This window comes from Zeus faber (genome assembly GCF_960531495.2).
Source record: "Zeus faber genome assembly, chromosome: 15".
In the NCBI taxonomy this organism is placed as follows: Eukaryota; Metazoa; Chordata; class Actinopteri; order Zeiformes; family Zeidae; genus Zeus; species Zeus faber.
In genome coordinates, this window is record NC_137194.1 from 13,742,318 (window position 1) to 13,762,679 (window position 20,362).

Consider the following 20,362-nt stretch of genomic DNA (forward strand, 5'->3'; position numbering starts at 1 on the left):
GGGGAGGGCAAACGCCTGCTGACTGAACATAGCGTCTCCCAGTGTTTGAGAGCTCCCTCCCCTCCCAACTCCCTGTCACCCCATTGTGATGTACTGGGATTCCCGCCAGCCCCCATTTCTTATCTGTCACCAGTGTGACTCGGGCCAAGCTTCTGTGTACATTGCTCTCATAGTTGTCCTCGCAGCCGAACGTCCTGGTCCAACCCCATCATCCCCCACCCCCGAGTTTCATTTCCCTATTTAGGCAAAACGCGAAGCCCCTGCTGAGTTGTTTGTGTCGCACGTTGGCCCTGCAGATATCTGAGATTATTTCCTTATTTAATGGGCCGCTCGCAAACCTATCGCTCCATTGCACTTGCGCTCTTTGAATCCTTGTTTTAATAATGCAAAGAGGAACGCAAAAGGAAATGAGTTGAAGGAAATAAGTTGAAGCAAGGTGCAGCATTTTATTTTGGCTGTACACTAAACAAAAATAGATGCATAGTATGAAGTTGATGTACCAATTACAATGTATTTTGGTTTATGTATGAGTATGAACATTGCCAACAGCCCAAAAAAAAAAAATTTGGGCTGTATTCGAGAATTATGAATATAAAATCCTTCATAATATTCATAATTGTTATTGATTTACGTTTGTCCTCTCCAGACGTTCTTAATATATATCTAAGTTCTTAGACAATACCTCCACAGCCCTTGCGAGGGAGGCCAGCCGCCCTGGACAATGGAACCGTCCCTTTCCTCCAAGCATAAGAACTGTCAGTGCTGACCTCACCAGGGGTCTTCACTGAGCCACAGACGTAGGCTCCACTACCTTACTGTACTGTATGTAGCATACTGTACCGCATACTGTGTCACTGTTCTGGGTTGTTCGGTGATACCGTATTGCTGCGCCGTACTGTTGTATACTGTGCTGTATTATCTCACAAACACTACCTCACTTTATCACATGCAACTTTAATGGACATATCTGTATTTACATAATTGCCTATCTCATATACATAAGTCTATCCCATATACGTAAGCCTATTCCCTTTATCTATTCCATTTTATTTTATTTTATTTTATTTTATTCCATAAGTATTCAACTTACTATATTACGTTTTAGGAATCAGTTAGTTGGTCTAGTAGAATTTTCCTCTGACATATTGTGTGTAATTACCGGGTGCGTTGCATTACATTTCACTGCATATATGTATGAAAGTATGTATATGTATGTGACGAATAAACCTCTTGAATCTCTTGAATCTCATGGAAATTTCCCTCACGAAAAACAAAAAGAGAGCACAATTTAACTACACGGTTAACAGCTAGACCCCAACGCAGTAAAATAATCTCTATGAAGTGGACTTTCCATCCCCTGTCCAGAAAAAGCCCAGACTTATAAACCAACCTCAGGACTTTGTGGAGAGAGAGAGAGAGAGGGGGCGTGCGGCAAAACTCTGCCGCTCGCAAGCAATGAGGCCCCCGTGTACGAGATACCGCGCCAGTCTGTGTCCTCTGGCGGGGAAAAGAGAGACGCTCGCTCCCTTAACGACTCCGGTCTCTGATTCCCCTCGTTTCTTCTCTCCCTCTCCACTTTCATACTCCCCTCTTCTTTCATTGTGTCCCACTATTCTCCCCGCCCCTCCTTTTGTGCACCAAAATCGTAGTCACGGGGACACAGTGGGTCTTTGTCCTTTGGGCAAGGTGGGGAGGGAGGGATGGTGAGGGTAGGATGGAGGGAGGGAGGGTGGGATTATGGAAAGACGGGTGGAAATGGGACGGGGGGTAGAGCTAACCGATGCAGAGACGGGAGCTGAGGTGAGGGGAGGGGTGTGTCCGGGGTAATGGTAGTAGGCGAAGAGGGCTCTGTGTGGGGGGGCGAGTATTAAAGGGGGTTAATGTGTCCATTGTACCTTTTGTGCTGCACCGTCGGGCGGAGCTTAATAAGCGGGCCCTGCACTGATAGTGCATCGGGTAATTAAATCCCGAGCAATGACATAATCTCCCCGGACCTCCACCAGTCCAGACTGCAAGCGGCAGCTGTTGCTGAAGACCGACATTAGGCCATTTTGAGCGTCTAAGTAATTGGGGTTGGCAGAGGCGCAAACTGCCCTCGCTCGGCCACAACGCCCAACCACCTGCTCCCCCGGGCGTTGGCGCAGCACTGACTTAACCGAGCCCGGCACGGCGCCGGGCGTCCTCTCCGCCCCGGTGCAAACATGCCACCCGCAATGAATACCAGCGGAGCTGCTCTCGGACTAATCCGTCTGGGTCCAGTCGGCCTGTACACCCACTGCCCTCCGATCGCTAGACTGTAGCGTCAGATCTTCGGGGCTGTGGAACAATAGACCTTCGGGGCTTTAGAACCTTAGACTCATTCCGCCACCCCGGGCGCTGTGCTCGGCTGTCCCACACATCGGGAATTCGCGACACCAAATCCCGACTGGGAGGGGACGCCGGGGGCCTCCCTCCGCCCCGGCCCAGTTCGAATGCTTTCTCGGCTCGGAACCGTTGGCTCCCCCAACCGCACCTTGAAATCGAAGCCGTGCGCCAGGAGAGGCGAGGAGCGGGGAGGGAAGGAGGGGAAAGGAAAGTGGAAACGTGTTGATGAAGTCGAGCGTGACGAACTGATGCAGACAATAAGAAAAGCAGAGGAAGGAAAACGGAGAGGAAGGGCAATTAGAGAGCAGAGAGCAGCCTGAGTAGAGTTGAACGAAGTCAAGGGGCCAAGAAGGGAAATTAAGTTAAAGAGGTTGAACTACTTCTGATGTTTTGTCTCAGCCAGGCAATAAGGCTTAGAGGGTTTGTTTGCTTCTAAATAGATACATTTTACTCGCTCGAGTTCATTCGGACACACGGCATGTTGCTCACCCAAATTCTGACATCCGGGACGCAGACCCGGCGGGGCCATGTGACCAGTGCGGATGTAAACACTCTCCTCTCTATTCGGACAAATCATTTTAATCTTCAGGACACACTGTGTTGTTGTTGTTGTTGTTGTTGTTGTTGTTGTTGTTGGAGCCCAGAGCGAGGGGCTTTTTTTCTCCCCTCCCCCCCCCGAGTGGATTATCCACGGGGAGCACGGGACGGCTCAGTGATCTAATAAACCCTTCAGCATTGATCTCTAAGTGGAACATCCAGCACAGTATTGGGATCTGCTCTGGCGGCCCGGATCCCCGGGGGCACCTCGGGTCTTGGGCTGCTTCCATTAGCCGAAAAAGAAAAAAAAAGAACGACAAAGCTCCATCGATCGCATTGTGAGACCTTCATACTGAGTCGCGGTTCAAGCGGAGTTGACTTAGAAACGAGCGTGTTCCACTGTTTATCGTGGGGTAGTTAGTTTGCGGTGGATCTGTGTGTGTATGTTGAAGTCTGCTTCAGACGAAGGGAAAATATGAGCAGCATTGAAACCACATTTCCAAACAGGAGGCTCTGGTTAAGCCCAAGGTGCTGCACTGCTGCCTGCAGCCAAAAGGGGGGTTTTCTCACAGCTGCTCATCTGGAGGTAGCGGAATGGCCCTCAGAATTAAAAATATAGATATTAGTTAGACGTGCTGGCCAAGTTTACTAATGTCAGCGAAGTACATAGGTCTAGTTTAACATGCATGACTACTGGACTACTAGGTCTAGTTAAACTAGGCATGACTACTAGGTCTAGTTCAACATGACTACTAGACTACTAGGTCTAGTTAAACATGTATGACTACTAGGTCTTGTTTAACTAAGTACGACTACTACAGTGGACTACTAGGTCTAGTTTAACTAGGTATGGCTACTAGACTACTAGGTCTAGTTAAACTAGGCATTACTACGAGGTCTAGTTTAAGATGTATGACTACTGGACTACTAGGTCTAGTTTAAGATGTATGACTACTAGACTACTAGGTCTAGTTAAACTAGGCATGACTACTAGACTATTAGTTCTAGTTTAACATGTATGATTATGAGAATACTAGGTCCAGTTTAACTAGGTATGATTACTAGACTACTAGGTCTAGTTTAACTAGGTATGACTACCTTTAAGCTTTTAGGTGAACATCCTTTATTAGACCTGAATTTGTTTTGCTTATCTTGCTGAAACAGTGGTATGCGCAGAAGGGAAGTGTGGAGAGTCAGAGTGGAAACTTCACGCCCCGGGTTGCCTCGTTGCCGTGGAAAAAATTAAAAATAAATACAAATAAGAAAGCAACAGAATGAGACTGGTCTCTTTCTCTCGCTCTGCCCAAGGCGATTGTCTCGGGCTGGATGGTATGTCATTATAATGTCGATATTGAGATATAAAACTAAACATCGTCTGTGATTTTGATTCTTGTAATGTAAATGTAAATATAATACAAATATAGTACATTTCATTTTCTATTTATGGTTTCACAAATATTTTTTTGTGTGTGTAAATATCTTATGAAGACGCCAATAGTCATCCATACATTTTTGATATTGAGGTATTTGTCCCAAAATATTGGGATATTTGATTTTATCGATATCACCACGCCCTCCTAAAGACTAAGTCCCTCAGATCCCAAACATTTAATTAAACACATATTTATTTCCCTCGTCGCCCCTTCTCTCTCTGCAGCTGATGGGCTCCTTGGTTCTGGCCGTCGGGCTCTGGCTGCGATTTGACCCCGAGACCGTGTCCCTGCTCAACGGAGACGGAGCCCCTGACACCTTCTTCATTGGTGAGTAACAAAGCACCCTTCAGATGGTCGGCCAAGTGAGAGGTGCTACCGCGTGTACTGCACAGCTTTGGATGTTTAATTCGGTTTTTCATTGAGATCAGACAGACATAAAAGGAAAACTCTATATCGTACTTTTTTTTTACCTGAATGTTTTTTTTTGTTTTTGTTTTTTAATTTGCATCAGAATCTTTTCAGTTAACCCAGCATTGTCCCATATTGCTGATGCCAGTCACTCAGGTTGACTCTCAGTCATCAAGAACAAGGTGTCGATTAAAAAAAAGTTTTCCTTTGATATTAAGTGTATAATTACGTGAAAAGGGGACCTTTTGCTTACTTAAATACTGTACAAAAGTGTATGCTGGACGATAATACGAACATAAAATATTTAGTGCATAGTTCGCCATTCTTGACTATGTCAACTGACGCGATTCTTTGATATGGTCGTGTGAATAACAGGAAATTCGGGGCCTACTCAACACCTTTCAAAAAAGTAAAAAGCTCTCCCCAGTATTTTGAGTCAAGCATCTGGATGATCTGATAAAGCACAAGCCACAGGTCCAACTAAGGAGCGAAATCAGTTGGGTTGGTGCCTGGGTGGAGTAAAAAAAAAAAAAAACATGGCAGGGCGTTTCGACTTTCCGGACCTGGAGTTGGTCCACCGCTGGCACCGAGTGAATCAAGAGGGCCAACTGATCCATGATGGTGCAGATCTGGTGGTCTGTGGCCACCGGTCTAAAGGAGACTCACGATGTGCGTATTTCAGAGTCGCATCAAGACGGGGAGGAAAGACAGGACACCCTGGTCGTCAGCGGTGCGGGTGTCAAAACAGCATTATTTGGTACACAGTGTGTTACCGCTACAGGCGGCGTGTGGTGAGAGCCAAAGCACACGCTGAAATAGATAGAAGGCACATGAAAGAAAGGGCGAAAAGACAAATAACTCGAGTCAGATTGAACCACTGCCGAAAAGTGGTTCAATGTCAGTGGTTCAGTCGCGGCTAATGGATGAAGAAACAAAGCCAAACCGTCTTCAGACGTGCTTTTCACTAAGAGGAGGGTGGCCCCTGTCAGGTCCTCAGAGAGCGGAGCTGCACATGGCGGTGACAGTGAGGGGCCCGCCGCCCTGGACGAGCAGCTGAGAGCACTCAACACACTTTTCCACGGCCCGTTCCCCTGGAGCCCGGCCCAGCGCCGGAGACGCGTCCGTCGAATTACACGGGAGTGAGACGGTGCAAATTTACTTTAAAACCTCTTAAGACCTCCCATGAGGAAGAATACTGATGTTTTTCCATCAAATTTTATTTATTTTTTTCCGTTCATTCTCCCGTTTGTTTGCGGCCGGTGAGAACGTTGACGTCACACATCATATGCCGAGTATGTTGAGGTCATCTTCTCTTCTTTAAAAACAAGCGCACCGCGTCACTGAAAGATCCTTTTTTTCCATTCATTTATATTCATATAATTCATCTATCATAGGTCATTTAGAAAAGTGTTGAGGATTCCAATGCTTGCCTAGTGAGCGGCATTATCTTCATATGAGCGGAGTGATCTCTCCTTTCTCCATTATTTCTCCCAACTCTCACACCTGAGCCGCATCACCTGGGGGATGATATTCCCCGAGAGCTGTTTCCGAGCAACGCGCCGCGCCTTTGTACGCGGACCATCCTCTAAAGAACCAGTGTGTTGTGTGCAGATGTGCACACAATGTTCTGTTCCTAATTAGAGCTTTAACGGCCGCTCGGGGAACCAGACAGTGCCAGAGACGACGACCCCCTCCTCCACTGCCCGGGGGAATCCCTGAGTCAGACTTTTGGCAATTAGGTTTGGACAAAGCACCTTTTTTTTATTTTTTTTTAATACGGTGGTATCACTGGAAGACAAAACAAATGACATGTTCAACACAGTGAGGAACTCAAACACTGACTGCCTTGTCAGGCTTCCGAGCCGCTTTTCCACCTCTTTTCACCAGTCCCGTGCTGCCCCCTGCTGGCTTCCCTGCGAACTACAGCAACCTGATGTCCACATCTCGTGTGGCTGTGAGAGGCCACAGCAGGAGCAAACAAGCTTAAACATTTTCTCTCTCTCTCTCTCTCTCTCTCTCTCTCTCTCTCTCTCTCTCCTTCCAGGCGTGTACATCCTGATAGGGGCCGGCAGTCTGGTGATGCTGGTCGGCTTCTTCGGCTGCTGCGGAGCCGTGCGGGAGTCCCAGTGCCTCCTTGGATCGGTGAGCTCGGAAATGAGTGCGAGACGCAGGAGAGGCCGAAATAGTACAAATAAACAATTCCTACACTTAACCCCCCCCCCCCGGTGTGGAGATCAGATTTTAACGAAACGGTCAGATTTTTATTGGGAACAAACAAGTCGATTCCCCGTCCGGGTTTTCACTTTATTTCGTTTTGCCTAAATTGAAATAACAATGTCCATCATGCAGTGAGGTAATGATTTATAATTGTTTCAGAGGAGGAAGAAACGCATTTTTTTGTAACTCATTAACACCCACACAAATATTCATTGTCATCTGGTCGCCAGCACATTAACCGTCGTTTCCTTCGCATGTTTTCAGTTCTTTGCCTGCCTGTTGATCATATTCGGAGCTGAAGTGGCGGCTGGAGTGTTTGGATTCCTCAACAAAGACAAGGTACATAATTCCAATTTCCTCTTTGAGAAATCCAAGAAAAGGAACCCAACCCCGTTCACGGCGGCCTTTTAATTAACGGTCCAGCTTTACTGATTCACTGCTACTTTTCTTGCTCCGTCACAGATAATAAAGGACGTCCAGAACTTCTACACGAAAACCTATAACGAAAACAACAATGGAACATTAATCACCTCGTACCACAAAGTGGTGAGTTGGAACTAAAGACTGTGTGTGTGTGTGTGTGTGTGTGTGTGTGTGTGTGTGTGTGTGTGTGCGTGCGTGCGTGCGTGCGTGCGTGCGTGCGTGCGTGCGTGCGTGCGTGCGTGTGAATGAAATGAACCTTTCTTCTCATCTTGATGTTGTCCTCCTGATGTGACGTTGACCCTCTCTCCCACAGCTGAACTGCTGTGGAACCAAAGCGGACCCCTGCAGCGACCCCCCACCGGAGAGCAAGGTGTGTTTCCAGGGAAACCCCTCGCTTTCGTCAACGTCTCACTGTTTTATCTGGCAACCTGTTTCCTCATTATAACATCTAACGTGCAGGACTGTGAGGGCGGCATCGAGGAGTTCTTCAACAGTAAGCTCTACATCATCGGCTACGTGGGCATCGGCATTGCAGGTGTAATGGTGAGTGGGGTTTAACCCAGAGGTCCCAACTTTTTCAAGGCTCGATATTTGAGTGATGTCGAAAAATTAATTGAATAGGTTTGAAATATATAAGAATTACTATCGAATCCGATTTGGAGCTCCCGCCGTGCTCTGTGGTGTAATAAAAATGACTTATCCTGTGGCGAATTGGCGTTTTTGCTGTTTTTTATGCAAATTGTCTGTTGAGCAATGCACCAATATCACCATGACAAATTCCTCGTATGTGAATATGGGCTTGGCGAAACAATTGGATTCTAAATTCGGATCCTGATTCTGAAAAGTAGCCGATGCGATTCTCAAATTCACGTCAAACGGTTGAATATGAAGTGTGGAATATTTGCACCTTGACCACCTTGATCAATCTGTTGCTTATTCGGCCTGTGATGTGAATCGAAATCGTGCAAAATGAGTGGTGCCGGCAGCGAAATGATAATATCCTGAAAGAAATAAGAATATTTGTCACACTCTCCCAGGAATTGAAGGACCGAGAAATGGGGTCATGTGCCAATAAAAAAAAACAATAAGAATAAAAAAATAAAATAAAGAAGAAAAGTGCAATGTGTCAAGATATGTGCAATACACTTAGAACTCACTTGTTTTTTTTTCTATTTATTTTATATTGTTTATAGTGCTTACCTTGATATGCTCTCTATTTTCTGCTGTCCCCTTTTTTCTGCTGGAAAAATGTAAATTTCCCCAGTGTGGGACTAATAAAGGTTTATCTTATCTTATCTTATCTTATCTTATAAAGGAGAACTGACTCAATATTCCCCATCTATTATTTGTCATTAAGGTGTGTTTTTGTGCTTTTCTTTTTGGTTCCTGCAGATCATTGGGATGATCTTCAGCATGGTGCTGTGCTGCGCCATCCGCAACAGCAGGGAGGTCATCTGAGGTCATCTGAGGCGACGGGACCCCCCCCTCCACCCTCCCCGGCCTCCGCCTTTCAATCATTCTGCCCCCACCCCCCAAAGTACTGTTGACGCTTAATTTCTAGCCCCCAATCTGTAAAACAAAACCTTTGCAATGACACAGGGACACAGGCTGTCGACCCCGCTGGGAGACGCCTGACCACTACGCTGTTTCCACCAGCGCCGGCCCCCCTCCTGGCGAGGAAACGGGACAATCCTTTTTGGTTTTCCAATGATTCGTTTCACTACTGTGCCGCTCCATTCAGATAAATCTTTACTCCAACGTCGAATTGGGAACAACGATTTTGCTACCCAATATTTGGCACATGAATAATGTTTTGTTTTTTTTGTTTTTTGTTTTTTTCTTTGTTTTTTACCTAGAGACCACTGTTCCTATGAGAGTTTTTCTTCTACTTCTTTTTTTAGCTTTGCCTTGGTATTGACCCTCTGGCAGGGGCAGCGGTCACAGCTGTAACACACACACAAACACACACACACACACCAGCAAGGGTCTGTTATGTAATGTGAGACTTGAGGCCCGAAAAGGAATGTGCGACGGGGAGAGCCGATTGGTGGAAGTGAGAGTGTACGCTCAGTGTATGTATCCACCGTGTTGTCTCCATAAATATATACACACATACACATACACATACACACTGACGGAAATGTCGTAATAATCACGTGCAAAAATAACAAGAGCCCAAATCACCCTTTAGAGGATTTTTCGGAAAGATCCAAATACATACGTTCAAGTGGAAGAGTGAGAACTTCCTGATCTGTTTGACACGGAAACCCCTCTTTTTCCCCGTTAAGTTCGGGGTGGAGAGGTTTTACGCAAGAGTTGACACCTGAGTGATTTCTGGGCTGTACTTCCAAGCTTGGCGGTTACTATAGCAACAGTGATGAACGGTCAACCGCACCTATGTGGGTGTGCGCGTGTGTGTCGTCGTAGAAACTTCTCAAATATCTCCAATCATCTTCTGGTTCAAAAGTCAAAATCGTTTGGCGCACCCCATCTCATTCTGGGAGAGTAAAGTAAATTAAAAAAAAAAGGATGGAGGTCGTTTCTGGACCAGACCACTGTGCACTGTACCGAGTGTGTAAATAGGTGCAAAGTTGTTTTCGTAGCTGTATATTGTCATTTGCCGATTCAGTTGCTATTTAACGCGCTGTGTCTGTAGCTGCAGGCTTGCAGTAGATTTATCAGATTGTTTAGCTGACAACGCTGTGCCACACAGCTCCAAAAAGTCATTTTTTTTAACGTGCCTTGATTTGATAAGCTAATTCTAATGTAGATTTGGACTGCATCCACCATGTAGCACATGCGGCCGGAATCGGCATTTTTTTTGTGTGTGCGTGCGTTTTGTGTTTTGTTTTTTTTACATTCACGTTTCTCACTCTTCTTGCCTCCACTGAACTGAGAGAAGCAAAGCGATGGCACCACGGCTTCCGAGCTTCATCTCCGGGGGGAAAACTCCAGGTTCAGAAAGCACAAAACTCCTGTTTCCATGTTTTGGCTCCAGCCAGACACTGATCCAAGCCAGAGGTCCAAACCAAATCAGCTCCAGATCCACGTGGTCGACTCAAAATCCCGGAGCGGGGTTTGGCTTTCTGAACCCGGATTTTCCACCTCCACCTTCCACCTTGTTTTCACATCTTAGCAAGATATTGGTGTTAGGACGCTGTTTGAACCCTAAGTCCTAGTGAATATCACTTGTACTTTGGTATAATAAGGACACGGGAGATATTTCAATTTCGGCTGAAGGGATGTTAGTAAGGGTTCATCTTGCGTAGTCCCTTCTGAAACCTTGAAATTGATGAATTGATGCTAGGTCTGTCAACAACCACAACAAACACTATGTCCCTGTGTTCCTCAGTTATATTTGCTTGAACAAAAATGAAGTAGTTTTGTACTGTGCACCAGTCAAGTTTGTGATAACGTGTTTTTCATTTTTATTTTAAATTGCATTCCAAGCTTCTCAGGAAGATAGATGTTTGAAGACTAATAAAGTTAGTTTTTTGTTTTCTAAGTTTTATATACTCACCTGTGTTTGTCACCTGGGAGCGCTCTGCAGTTATTTGTTACATAAGGAATCCTCGTCTTATAATGGCCAATACTGACCCCTGTAGACCAAAAATGTTTTAGTGCGTTGTTAAGGGGAAATAGGACTGTAAAACTGCATTTTTGAAACTAAGTGTTCTTTACGTCGAGACACAATAAATCCTCAACTATTGGTGGTCAATCCGCAGTCGATTTCCCAGATACTCTACTTTTACAGATGATCTCCTGTCTCTCGTACTGTATTTGATGAGGTGATTTCATGCTTGAGGATCCTGTCGCCGTCTCATCTTTCTGTGTTTGAGCTCGTAGGACAGCTGCTCGTGGCTGCCATGTGCACTGCGCTGCCGGGCCCGCACGACTACACGGGGTAGGGTTACTCCCACATTGCAGGATTAGCATTTTTTTTTCCTGCAACCGAAATATGCAAAGTGCTACCGAGCGAGGGGGGAGGAGGTGGGGGGGCGGGGTGGGGTGGGATAACGCAACAATTTTCAGGCTTGCATCAGTCTCTCCACACAGCCCTGCAGCAACGCAGCGCTCCCACAAGCCTATGTGTTCCTACAGGATGGAAATAAAGCTGCATTTCTGGAATGTGTAGGGTTTACATTTTGCCCCCTGTGTGCAGACAACAGCAGATGAGATGGAAAAAGCTAATTGAAATCATAAATGTTTATTCAACATTCAAATAGACGTGGTATGTACAGTACATGTGCCATTCCCCCAAACTGAACCTGAGACAAATTCAGGTGTTTTCACCTGCCTTGGCGTTGAGATCTGTCGGTTGATCACGGGTTCATTGTGGGGCGAGGTGTCATTCTTAAAATGGTCTGATTTACCTCTTTACAGGTGAAGATGTTCGACAACGCGCTGCGTTGTTTTAACGCTGCACAATTGGACATTTCTCCCAGAAAGATATCAGAAAAATGTATTGAATAAAACAATGTTGTATAGAACAAAGCACCGTAACCCATCTGAGGATTTAAATGAAATTCGCGTGGGTTCCAGTATTTGTCCAAAAAACAAAAAATAAACAAAAAAAACAAAACAATAGGGACCTTCCTTCAGAAATAAAATAAAAGCCGACTACTCTGTTTGAGTGATACCATTTTTGAAGACTGGGAAAATCCTGGGAAAGTTATACACAGATCCCATAGAACCCCTTCATGGCAAACACCTGAATAATCCGACCGTTCCTTATATAAATGACTAAACTTCTTTTCTTTAACTTTAGGGTAGGTTACTTACCAGCTAAGGTCTTTAGGTGGTGCCATTTTGGGCAAATGAAACATATTTTTCAAGTCTTATCTGTATAAAAAAAAATGTTTTTTTTAAATTAAAAAAAAAAAACTATATACAAAGAAATGGTGGGCTACACCAATAGCCAAATGTCATACATAACCCTTTAAAACAGGATCGGGGATGTCCAAGCAAAGTGTTGGTGTGCTTTGCTGCCTCTGCTTTTATTTTGAAAGGAAAGCTGCCCCATGGCACGCTTCTTCTCTCTCCTCTTACATCCAGCATCTAACGATGTCCAAATTAGAACGGCGCGGGCTGGGGTTACACTAAGCCGGTAACCGATACAGAGTATATTTAGGGGCAGGAGCTAAAATTGAGGAGTAAAGTATATAGGCCGCAGGTAGGAAATCATTCTTGATGGAGACAATCAGTGGGCAAAACTGTATAATCAAATGCCAAAGTGAGGGAAAACTGTCTTTATGGGGAGTGGAATACTCTTAGTGCCTCCCAATAAGCTCAAAAGCCCCTGCAGACAAGTCTCAACCATAGGCTTATACATTGGCAATGCCCACAACAGAGTTTGAAACCATTTCCCATTGAATGGCTCCCACCCCAACCCCAGTAGCATGAGCAACCTTGTACAAATGAAAGACAACAGTAATAATGGGATGGAGCCTCAGTCAGTCCTGCGGCGTAGCTGCCTGTCACTCAATGAGAAGGTAGAAGAAGAAGCAGCAGCTTGTTTATGCAGAGTATATGCTGTACGGTGAATATCCCAGCAGGAACTCTCCCACCCCCACAGAGTAGACAACTTGGGCTATACCGAAGAGAGGGGCGATAACCAAGGCCCTGCAGCTGGCCCCCTTCAGAAAGGCCCCGGGGCCCTCTTTTCTCAGGATCTTACTGTGAGGGAAGAAAAGGTACAAGGTTAACGCCAACATAAACCATAGCCAGTTGGATGTAAAACCATTTAGCCATAGTTCGTGGAGACGGCAGTGGGATAAGACTGGATTACCGGATGCAGTCCACCACTCCATTGTAGGTCTCCTCGTTGGCCCCTTTCTTCAGGGACTGTAGCCTGGTCTTGACCACTGCAAAAAAAAAAAAAAAAAAAAAAAGGCAGAACAGAGCTTTTATTAAATCAGCCATCATAAAATAAACAAACAATGGATGAAGATGGATGGAAAGTGCCCTCGATTTGCCACTTACCATCACAGGGGCTGACGGCTACAGCAGCCATGGACCCGGCCAGGCAGCCCGACAAAAAGGACCAGTAGAAAGGCACCGTGGGGTCTTCTGACGAGTGCCGGCCGAGCTGGTGCAGGTGTGCGAAAAGAGGGAAGTAGACCACGGAGAACGGGACGTCCCTGGAGATGGACATCAGGCAGAGCAGTGGGGTAAAGCATGGTTCCAAACATCAAGCTTTGCTTTGGACGGTTTCAAATTCTGGAAGACCAAAAAAATGGGCCAAAGCCAATGAGTGCGGTAAAAGACGGTTCCTCTCACCTCATCAGAGTGGCCCCCAGTCCTCGGTACAGTCCCGTGACCCCCTTGGTCGTCAGCAGCTCTCTGGTTATCTGCATGGCGGAGACCCTGATGACGTGAGGCCCTGGACTGGTGTTGTAGGAGCGGCTGAGCACAGCGTTGGTCACCCCCAGCTTCAGAGATGGTACCATACTGGGAAGCACTCTCTGCTGCGCCGCTGGGGGAAGAGATCAGACTTTGCCTTGGAATGTACTGCTGCGCTTGTATTTAATGCGCACGAAAGGTAAAAACGACGTGACGTAGGAGAATTTCGATCGCTCGGATCTGGATCGGCGACCAACCTAGCCGCCCTGCGTCCTGCAGCTGGATCTTGAGCATCTCCATGGGTGTGGTGATGATGACCTGGCACATTCCTGCTCCACAGCCTGCGAGCATCTCCTTGAACACTGTCAGCCTGCCACTACGCACCCAGAAATTTGGAATAAATAAACTCCTGCAGCCACGGTGTGGGCGAATGGGAAATAGTCTGTTTTCCAGAGGCGCTACTCACCCATCTTTGCTTAAATGATGACGGAAAAAGTCGTTAGCAGCGAGTTTGATGGCCTTCTCGGGGGCCACCAGGGTGAGATTTACAGCAGCCCCTACGACAACAACAACAAAAACAAATGTTAAATGTTAATGGAAATAAGTCGAATCAAACAGTTGAGCGACTTACAAAAACACATTTACACTCCCAGACTGATTGTTACGACAGCAAAGTAGAAACCAAAAGCAGAGATTGGTGGAACAATTTGATGAACAGGTGGAAGAGGCACCGTTTCTTTTCAATGTGAGCTACTGAACGGTCAGTCAAGGCTTAATGTTGCATCTTCAAATAAGCAATGTCAAAGAAAAGGAGAATAAAGAAGGGGATGGCCTGCGTCGGGCGGGTCAAATAAATGCCCCTGACTAAGAAAATAGGCAAAGTTATGACAAACAGCCACAGTAAACAGAAGTGCAAAATGGTTGCGGCTTCAATGCGAGTTTTGCATTAAACTCTGTGGAAGAGTTGCACCTTCAACCCAATGTATTTGAGCACGGGCTGCATTTGAAATACGACAGGTGTCTACGTTTGACGGAACAAAGCCAGTTTGGCGGGGGACCAATTCAAACTTTGCCCCTCCCGTTCAAATCCGCCAAGAGGGGCAATGCAGATGGAGGCCAGCCTCCCTCCTGTGAGTCTTACCTCTGTACATGCCAAAGTATCCATCAGATTTAACCGTCTTAAAAAGGCAATCCATCCTATAAGCAAGGAAACACATGGAAATATTCAGTCCATTCATCGCAAACAGTTAAAAGTGTTTGATATGCATTTAGGTCAACAATCATCACAACCGAAACTGTTACACCAATGAAAGGGTCGCTTTAATCTCCAGTTTGTCAATCTGTGGTTTTTACAGACACCGGTTTTTACTTGTACAAGGGTCGGATCAGAGATGTGCTCTCCAGCAGCTCTCTGACTCAAAGACAGTTTAATTTCAGGGAGTCAGAGAATATATGGTCAGTTCGACGTCACAGATGCCCAGGTGCTCAAGATAAGGCAAACCTTATGGTGGGAACCCAAGGGCGAACACAACCTAAAGAGGCATGTGTAAGAATTAACCCTGTGTGCGGAAATAAATGTATGTGGCTGAGGTTACTGTATATGAGTTTGTCTTCTTCATTTTGTGTGTGTACATATGTTTATGTGATTCCACGGATTTAGAGATATTGTCACGAAACTATGCTGTGGCTCTAGTTTGACAGCAAGGGAAGCATGCCAAATAAAACAAGTCCACCGCAGGGCCAGGGCTGAGAAAGCAACCAGTGACGCAGCCCACAAACCTCCCGGGGGAAATGGCCGAGTGGAATGACCGGGCAAGCGATCGAAATCTTTCTGTGTGCCAGTCTCACATGTTTCTGTAGAGCTGCTGCCCGCTGCGCTGGTTCTGCAGCCGTGTCTTGGCCAGGTCAATGGGGAACACACAGGTGACTCCCACGATGCCTGCTGTCCCGCCATTGATCAGTTTGGCTGGGAGGCTGCGAAGGAGCAAGTCAAAAAGGTCAAAAACGCGCACACACACGCCAAATACACGGGCGACGTAGCGCCACAGTGGAGTCTTTGTAACAGAGCAGGGGAGAGAATGACTCCGTTGGGGGGCGGGGGGGAATCCAAAAATAACTGCCCAGAGAGTGAACTAAATCCGTAGTCAGCTCATCACTGCCGACCGAGGCATCACACACCCTCACGCACCTTTAACTCAAAAGGGGATGACAAACGGACGGTTGTTATTAAATAAATGTGAAAATGGATGGTGAACGCATGGTGAACATACACCCTGTATGATATTTGGGGGTTTCTACAGGTTATTAGAGAGATGCCGTACCTGATCTGCTGTTGCTGGGCCATGGATCCTGAGGTGCTGATCGTGCACAAGCGATGATGAATTTGTTGTGAGAAGAGGAGGAGGAGGAGGAGGAGGAGGAGGAGGAGGCCGCTGGGGGAGAGCAGACGGAGAGCCCCTGGTAGACACTGCGCAAAGCAGGAATAGAGGGGTGAGCGGGGTTATATAGGAGAGCCGAGCCCAAAAGCACACACCACACCCACTGCATCACCAGCCAAGAGATAAGGAGACGAGCTCCACTCATCGCCTGACACCACACGCAGGGCAAGAAGTAACTAACCACAATGACACACATAACTGCGATACAAGTTTTTGCGCTGTGAGTATCTTTCAGAGTCTATAATTCTACTTCAACTTAAGTCTCAATAATGTGATGCAACGTACTGTTCATTACGGAGCACTTTGTCTGTGACACAATTCTACAATTTCCTGCACTCCCATAACAACAGCAGTCCTACCTTTAGGGTGAAATTGATGAATATTTTTTGTTCATTTGAACTAGCTTGCCATTCAACAACTGCTCTAACATTTGAGCACCGGCTCATAACAACATCTTTAACATAATAAATTGGCCTTTGACAAGAATTGCGGGTCTTTGTTATTTAACTAGCGCGCGCGCGCGCGCGCACACACACACACACACACACACACACACAGACAGACACACACACACACACACACCACCTCAACTAAATTCAATAACCTACAGGTATGAAACTCCACACTGTGCGACTGATTTATTTTATTTGAACTGGAATAGGAATGACAGCTCTTATTTTAATTTAAAACTACATTTTAGTGGTGTTCCTAGTGAAAATAAAGTGGTAAAAGTTGAGTTTGCATGCCAAGAAACTCAATAGCACGCATTTGTTGGTAGAAAAACCGGGACGGGAGTGCAGCTCTGTTCGCGTCACAACTTTCTGCAGCCGGACTCGTGATGGGAATCCCGGTTCTTTGAAGGGAACCGGATCTTATGGCTTGAATCGTGTCCAAGAGCCGTTCAAAAGAACGGCTGCCAAGACATGGACTGGAAAATCTGTGACTTCCTATTGGCAAATTACAAAAATAACTTGTCAAAATATATGATTCCCCTACCTAAGTATGCTTTTTTTTTTTGGTATTTGGTGAATATTTATTTATTTTTATTATATTAAAAAAAAAACTATTCTCAATAAAAAATAAAAATAAAACAAGTACTATAGAGTTTGAGTTTGTGTTCAGAACAGGTATAAAACAGAACTTTCCACACATAAATAATGCTAGTAAAATAACGTATTGAAATTAAACCTCAAAGTTTTATCAAGGTAACACCATCAGACCAGTGCGTGTGAGCCTCCGCCTCGCGAACCCGACGTGACAGTGGGCGCGCTCCTTCTCCGCCACGACCCCTCCCGGCGAGGGAGGAACATAAGCCATCTCTTAATTGGAGTTGGAAACATTTTCCTGGCTGCAGGAGACGGCAACTTAAACAAAAACTGAGACATATTCGCCTTTAAAATTTGGCAAAAAAAAAAAAGAAAAAAGAACGGCTCATCAGCCGACGAGGCTCGGTTCCATTCATTCCTACGAGAGTCGTTCAAACGAGCGCGTTTATCAGGCAGCGACGGTTGGGGACAAATTGGAGGATAATCGGGACCTAATTGTATTTCTAAATTATTCTTCCAAATTATTCTTTAAGCATGCACACCAGCCAGACATGCATTTCTATTTATCACTACATGCCAAGGACTTTTAGTCGAGACACTGAAACTGACATTGTCAGTAGGAAATGCATTTTCTGGAAGACATTTACTCACGACAGAAAATAATAATGCCCACCGTTAAATTAAGTCCGAGCGACGTTTCTTCGTTGGAAATAAGAGTTTTAGGATGGCTTCCCCCTCCCCTGCAGCAGCAGCCAGGTCGTTATGGTTGAAGGAAGTGTCAGGGTTTTCAGGAGGGAAGCGCAACGCGTGGGAGTGTTTCACTTTCTTAGTCCAATGGCAACTTTGGTATAATTTGACACTTCCCCTTCCCTGGTATGTTGCATCATATTCTCAGGTGAATGTAGGAACTCCACCTCCAGCGGACGTTTCATAAGTTCAGACACGAATTAGCTCACGCTGCTGTAAAACATGTAAAGTGGGAATCCGTGATATTATTTAGTTGACAAAAAGAAATCACATTTTTGTATCGTTTCTTTTAGCTGGCGCTTTTGCCATAAACAGCCATTCAATGTATATGTGTTATGCATGTGCCCCCTCTGTACGCTGTGTCCATTGTTGGCGGCGGGGTCCGCCTTTCCCCAACGTGAACGCACTGATCAGGCGACATGCAAGCAGTGACAGGCCGCTGACGTTGTCGTTGTGAAGAAAAGAAAAACCAGTTGCAGTTTGGAACGGACATCTGAGCGCGGCAGTGCAACTCAGCCCACGCCAACAAGTGGATGGGTTGTGGCCCAGAGGGTTAAATGAAATAGAACAACATGGCGTGAATGTAATACTTTATGGAGTTAAAATGCTGTTTGGTACAGAAGGAACCCACGTCGATAAGGCTCTGCGGAATACTCTGAACACTCTTAAAAAAAAAAAAAAAACATCCTATTCACACAAACATCCAAAGCGACAGAAGCAATTCAACGGTCAGAATGAAAACTTGTTGGCGTGCTGGCGTCGCCCCCTCGTTTCCCCAGTCTCCACGTGGCGTCGTCATGTCTCCCCGGGCGGCCGTTTCCCCTCCGCCCCGGTGTTGCCGCAGCGGTTGAACGCGGCGCGGCCGGTGCGCACGCAGTGGTGCGTGCGGCGGTCGCAGCGACGGCAGCGGCAGCGGCGCGACTCGGGGTAGTACAGCACGGGGTTGACGTGCTGGGGGCAGCCCGGCACGCGGACCGCGCGGTACGCCAGGGAGCCCGGCATGCAGCCGCGCTGGATCAGGTAGATCCGGCCCGGCCGCCCTTTCAAGTTGGTGTCCTGGAGTGTCGTTGGGAAGAGGGGGCGTTAGAGGCCGCGTTTACAATGCAGTTGACTTTTGACATAAGTGGGACTTTGTAATTGGGTTGGCAAGCGATAACTACGGTTTCATAATGGCGGATTTTCTTTGCTGTGTCACAACCAAGATGGGTAGATAGATAGATAGATAGATAGATAGATAGATAGATGGATGGATGGATGGATGGATGGACAGACGGACGGGCAGGTAGGCAGGCAGACAGACAGACAGATAGACAGATCGATAGATAGATAGATAGATAGTTTATTCATCCCCAAAGTGAAATTGCAAAGTGTGTATTGTTGTTGTCCCTGACAGCAATCCCTCTGCTGTTGTTTACCTCTATATCTTTCATTCAAATAAGTTATATCACTAGATTAGCCCACGACTTATAACTAATCAAGAGAAATGTAAAATATCTTTGCTGTTGCATGAATACACCAAAAGACTGACCAAGACTTTTTTCTTTTCTTTTCTTTTTTACCCCCATCCCAGTCGTGCACACAATATATCCTATATTGTGTGCACGACTGGGATTAGTTGAGAAAGTGATCTCAGCGGATCGCACGTCTCGGGATTCTAACACGCACACTATAGGAGCCGATGAGACTCGAGATAATCAAACCAACCTGATCTCAAACGCTGATCATGAGAGTTTCTGAGCGGCTCAAATCAACCGCTTCGCTCCTGACAACCCTTAAGACGAGAGGTTTCCCGATGATTCCCTTAAGATTTTGGAAATTTGTGACTTGAAAATCCCAGTGAAAGTCCGTTGGTGTATTCAAGGCATTTTCTTCTTTTTTTTTTTTAGCAGCCACATGAAGTTTGACATAAATACAGTAGTTCACTTTTTCTAACATCTAAGAATGCTGACGGTATTTCTTTGTTTTGGGGGTTTTTTCGGCGAGAGTACAAGCGGCTTTCACCTGCGTGTAGCAATATCCGCTGCAGATGGTGGTGTTTACAGCCACACACTGGGCACAGTCACTCTTCTCGATCCACAGAGTGTAGTTCTTCAGCGTGCAGTTGCACAGCGTGCCTCCGAAAAGCGAACAGAGCAGCGTGCAGGTTAAAAGAAAAACGGACATCCTGAACACACACATGCACATACGAAAGCCGTCCCGGGAGAATCCGGCGCGACAGAAATCCGACGTTCAGGGGAGTTCTCGTCGATGGACGTTGGCTTCCGGCGGACAATCCCTCTGTGAAAAGACAAAACGACAAAAGATGTTATCACGCCCCGTTCAAACGCGTGCTCCCATAATATCAGCATCTTGAGCCCCGAAAATGTCGGAAAGATATATATATGTCCGTTCTCCGGGCGACCCTTCG

At 46.1% G+C, this 20,362-nt stretch overlaps 3 protein-coding genes across 3 annotated transcripts in view; 1 reads left to right on the forward strand and 2 right to left on the reverse strand.

The window, feature by feature from the left end:
- Nucleotides 1-11,100, forward strand: part of LOC307241069 (tetraspanin-2-like) — a 14,198-nt gene extending 3,098 nt beyond the window's left edge. Inside the window, exons 2-8 of the mRNA XM_080015039.1 lie at nt 4,559-4,661; nt 6,787-6,884; nt 7,224-7,298; nt 7,422-7,505; nt 7,696-7,752; nt 7,842-7,925; nt 8,775-11,100. Of these exons, the coding sequence (XP_079871165.1) occupies nt 4,559-4,661; nt 6,787-6,884; nt 7,224-7,298; nt 7,422-7,505; nt 7,696-7,752; nt 7,842-7,925; nt 8,775-8,840 (567 nt within the window). The 3' untranslated portion in view covers nt 8,841-11,100. The remainder of the gene's footprint in view (nt 1-4,558; nt 4,662-6,786; nt 6,885-7,223; nt 7,299-7,421; nt 7,506-7,695; nt 7,753-7,841; nt 7,926-8,774) is intronic.
- A 479-nt stretch (nt 11,101-11,579) lies between these two features.
- Nucleotides 11,580-16,187, reverse strand: LOC307241067 (mitochondrial glutamate carrier 1-like). Its single transcript, XM_080015037.1, has 9 exons — nt 16,046-16,187; nt 15,573-15,698; nt 14,866-14,921; nt 14,191-14,281; nt 13,982-14,100; nt 13,662-13,857; nt 13,365-13,522; nt 13,171-13,246; nt 11,580-13,058 (listed from the first exon to the last, which is right to left on the reverse strand). Exons 1-9 carry the CDS (start codon nt 16,066-16,068, stop codon nt 12,899-12,901), a joined length of 1,005 nt encoding a protein of 334 aa, XP_079871163.1. The 5' UTR covers nt 16,069-16,187; the 3' UTR covers nt 11,580-12,898.
- Nucleotides 16,188-18,750: 2,563 nt separating this feature from the next.
- Nucleotides 18,751-20,118, reverse strand: LOC307241179 (thyrotropin subunit beta-like; the record flags this gene model as incomplete). Its single annotated transcript, XM_080015215.1, has 2 exons — nt 18,751-19,011; nt 19,957-20,118. The coding sequence occupies 2 exons, from the start codon at nt 20,116-20,118 to the stop codon at nt 18,751-18,753; spliced, it is 423 nt and encodes a 140-aa protein (XP_079871341.1).
- Between the last annotated feature and the right edge of the window lie 244 nt (nt 20,119-20,362).

Bases quoted from the DNA above. Each gene is read 5' to 3' on its own strand.
- LOC307241067 (XM_080015037.1), bottom strand. From the start codon at position 16,068: ATGGCCCAGCAACAGCAGATCAG. The intron at 14,922-15,572 runs GTGAGACTGGCA...CCTTGCTTATAG, and splicing joins CAGCAGCTCTACAGAAACAT to GATGGATTGCCTTTTTAAGA. The intron at 13,858-13,981 runs GTTGGTCGCCGA...CTCTTCCCCCAG, and splicing joins GCAGGACGCAGGGCGGCTAG to CGGCGCAGCAGAGAGTGCTT.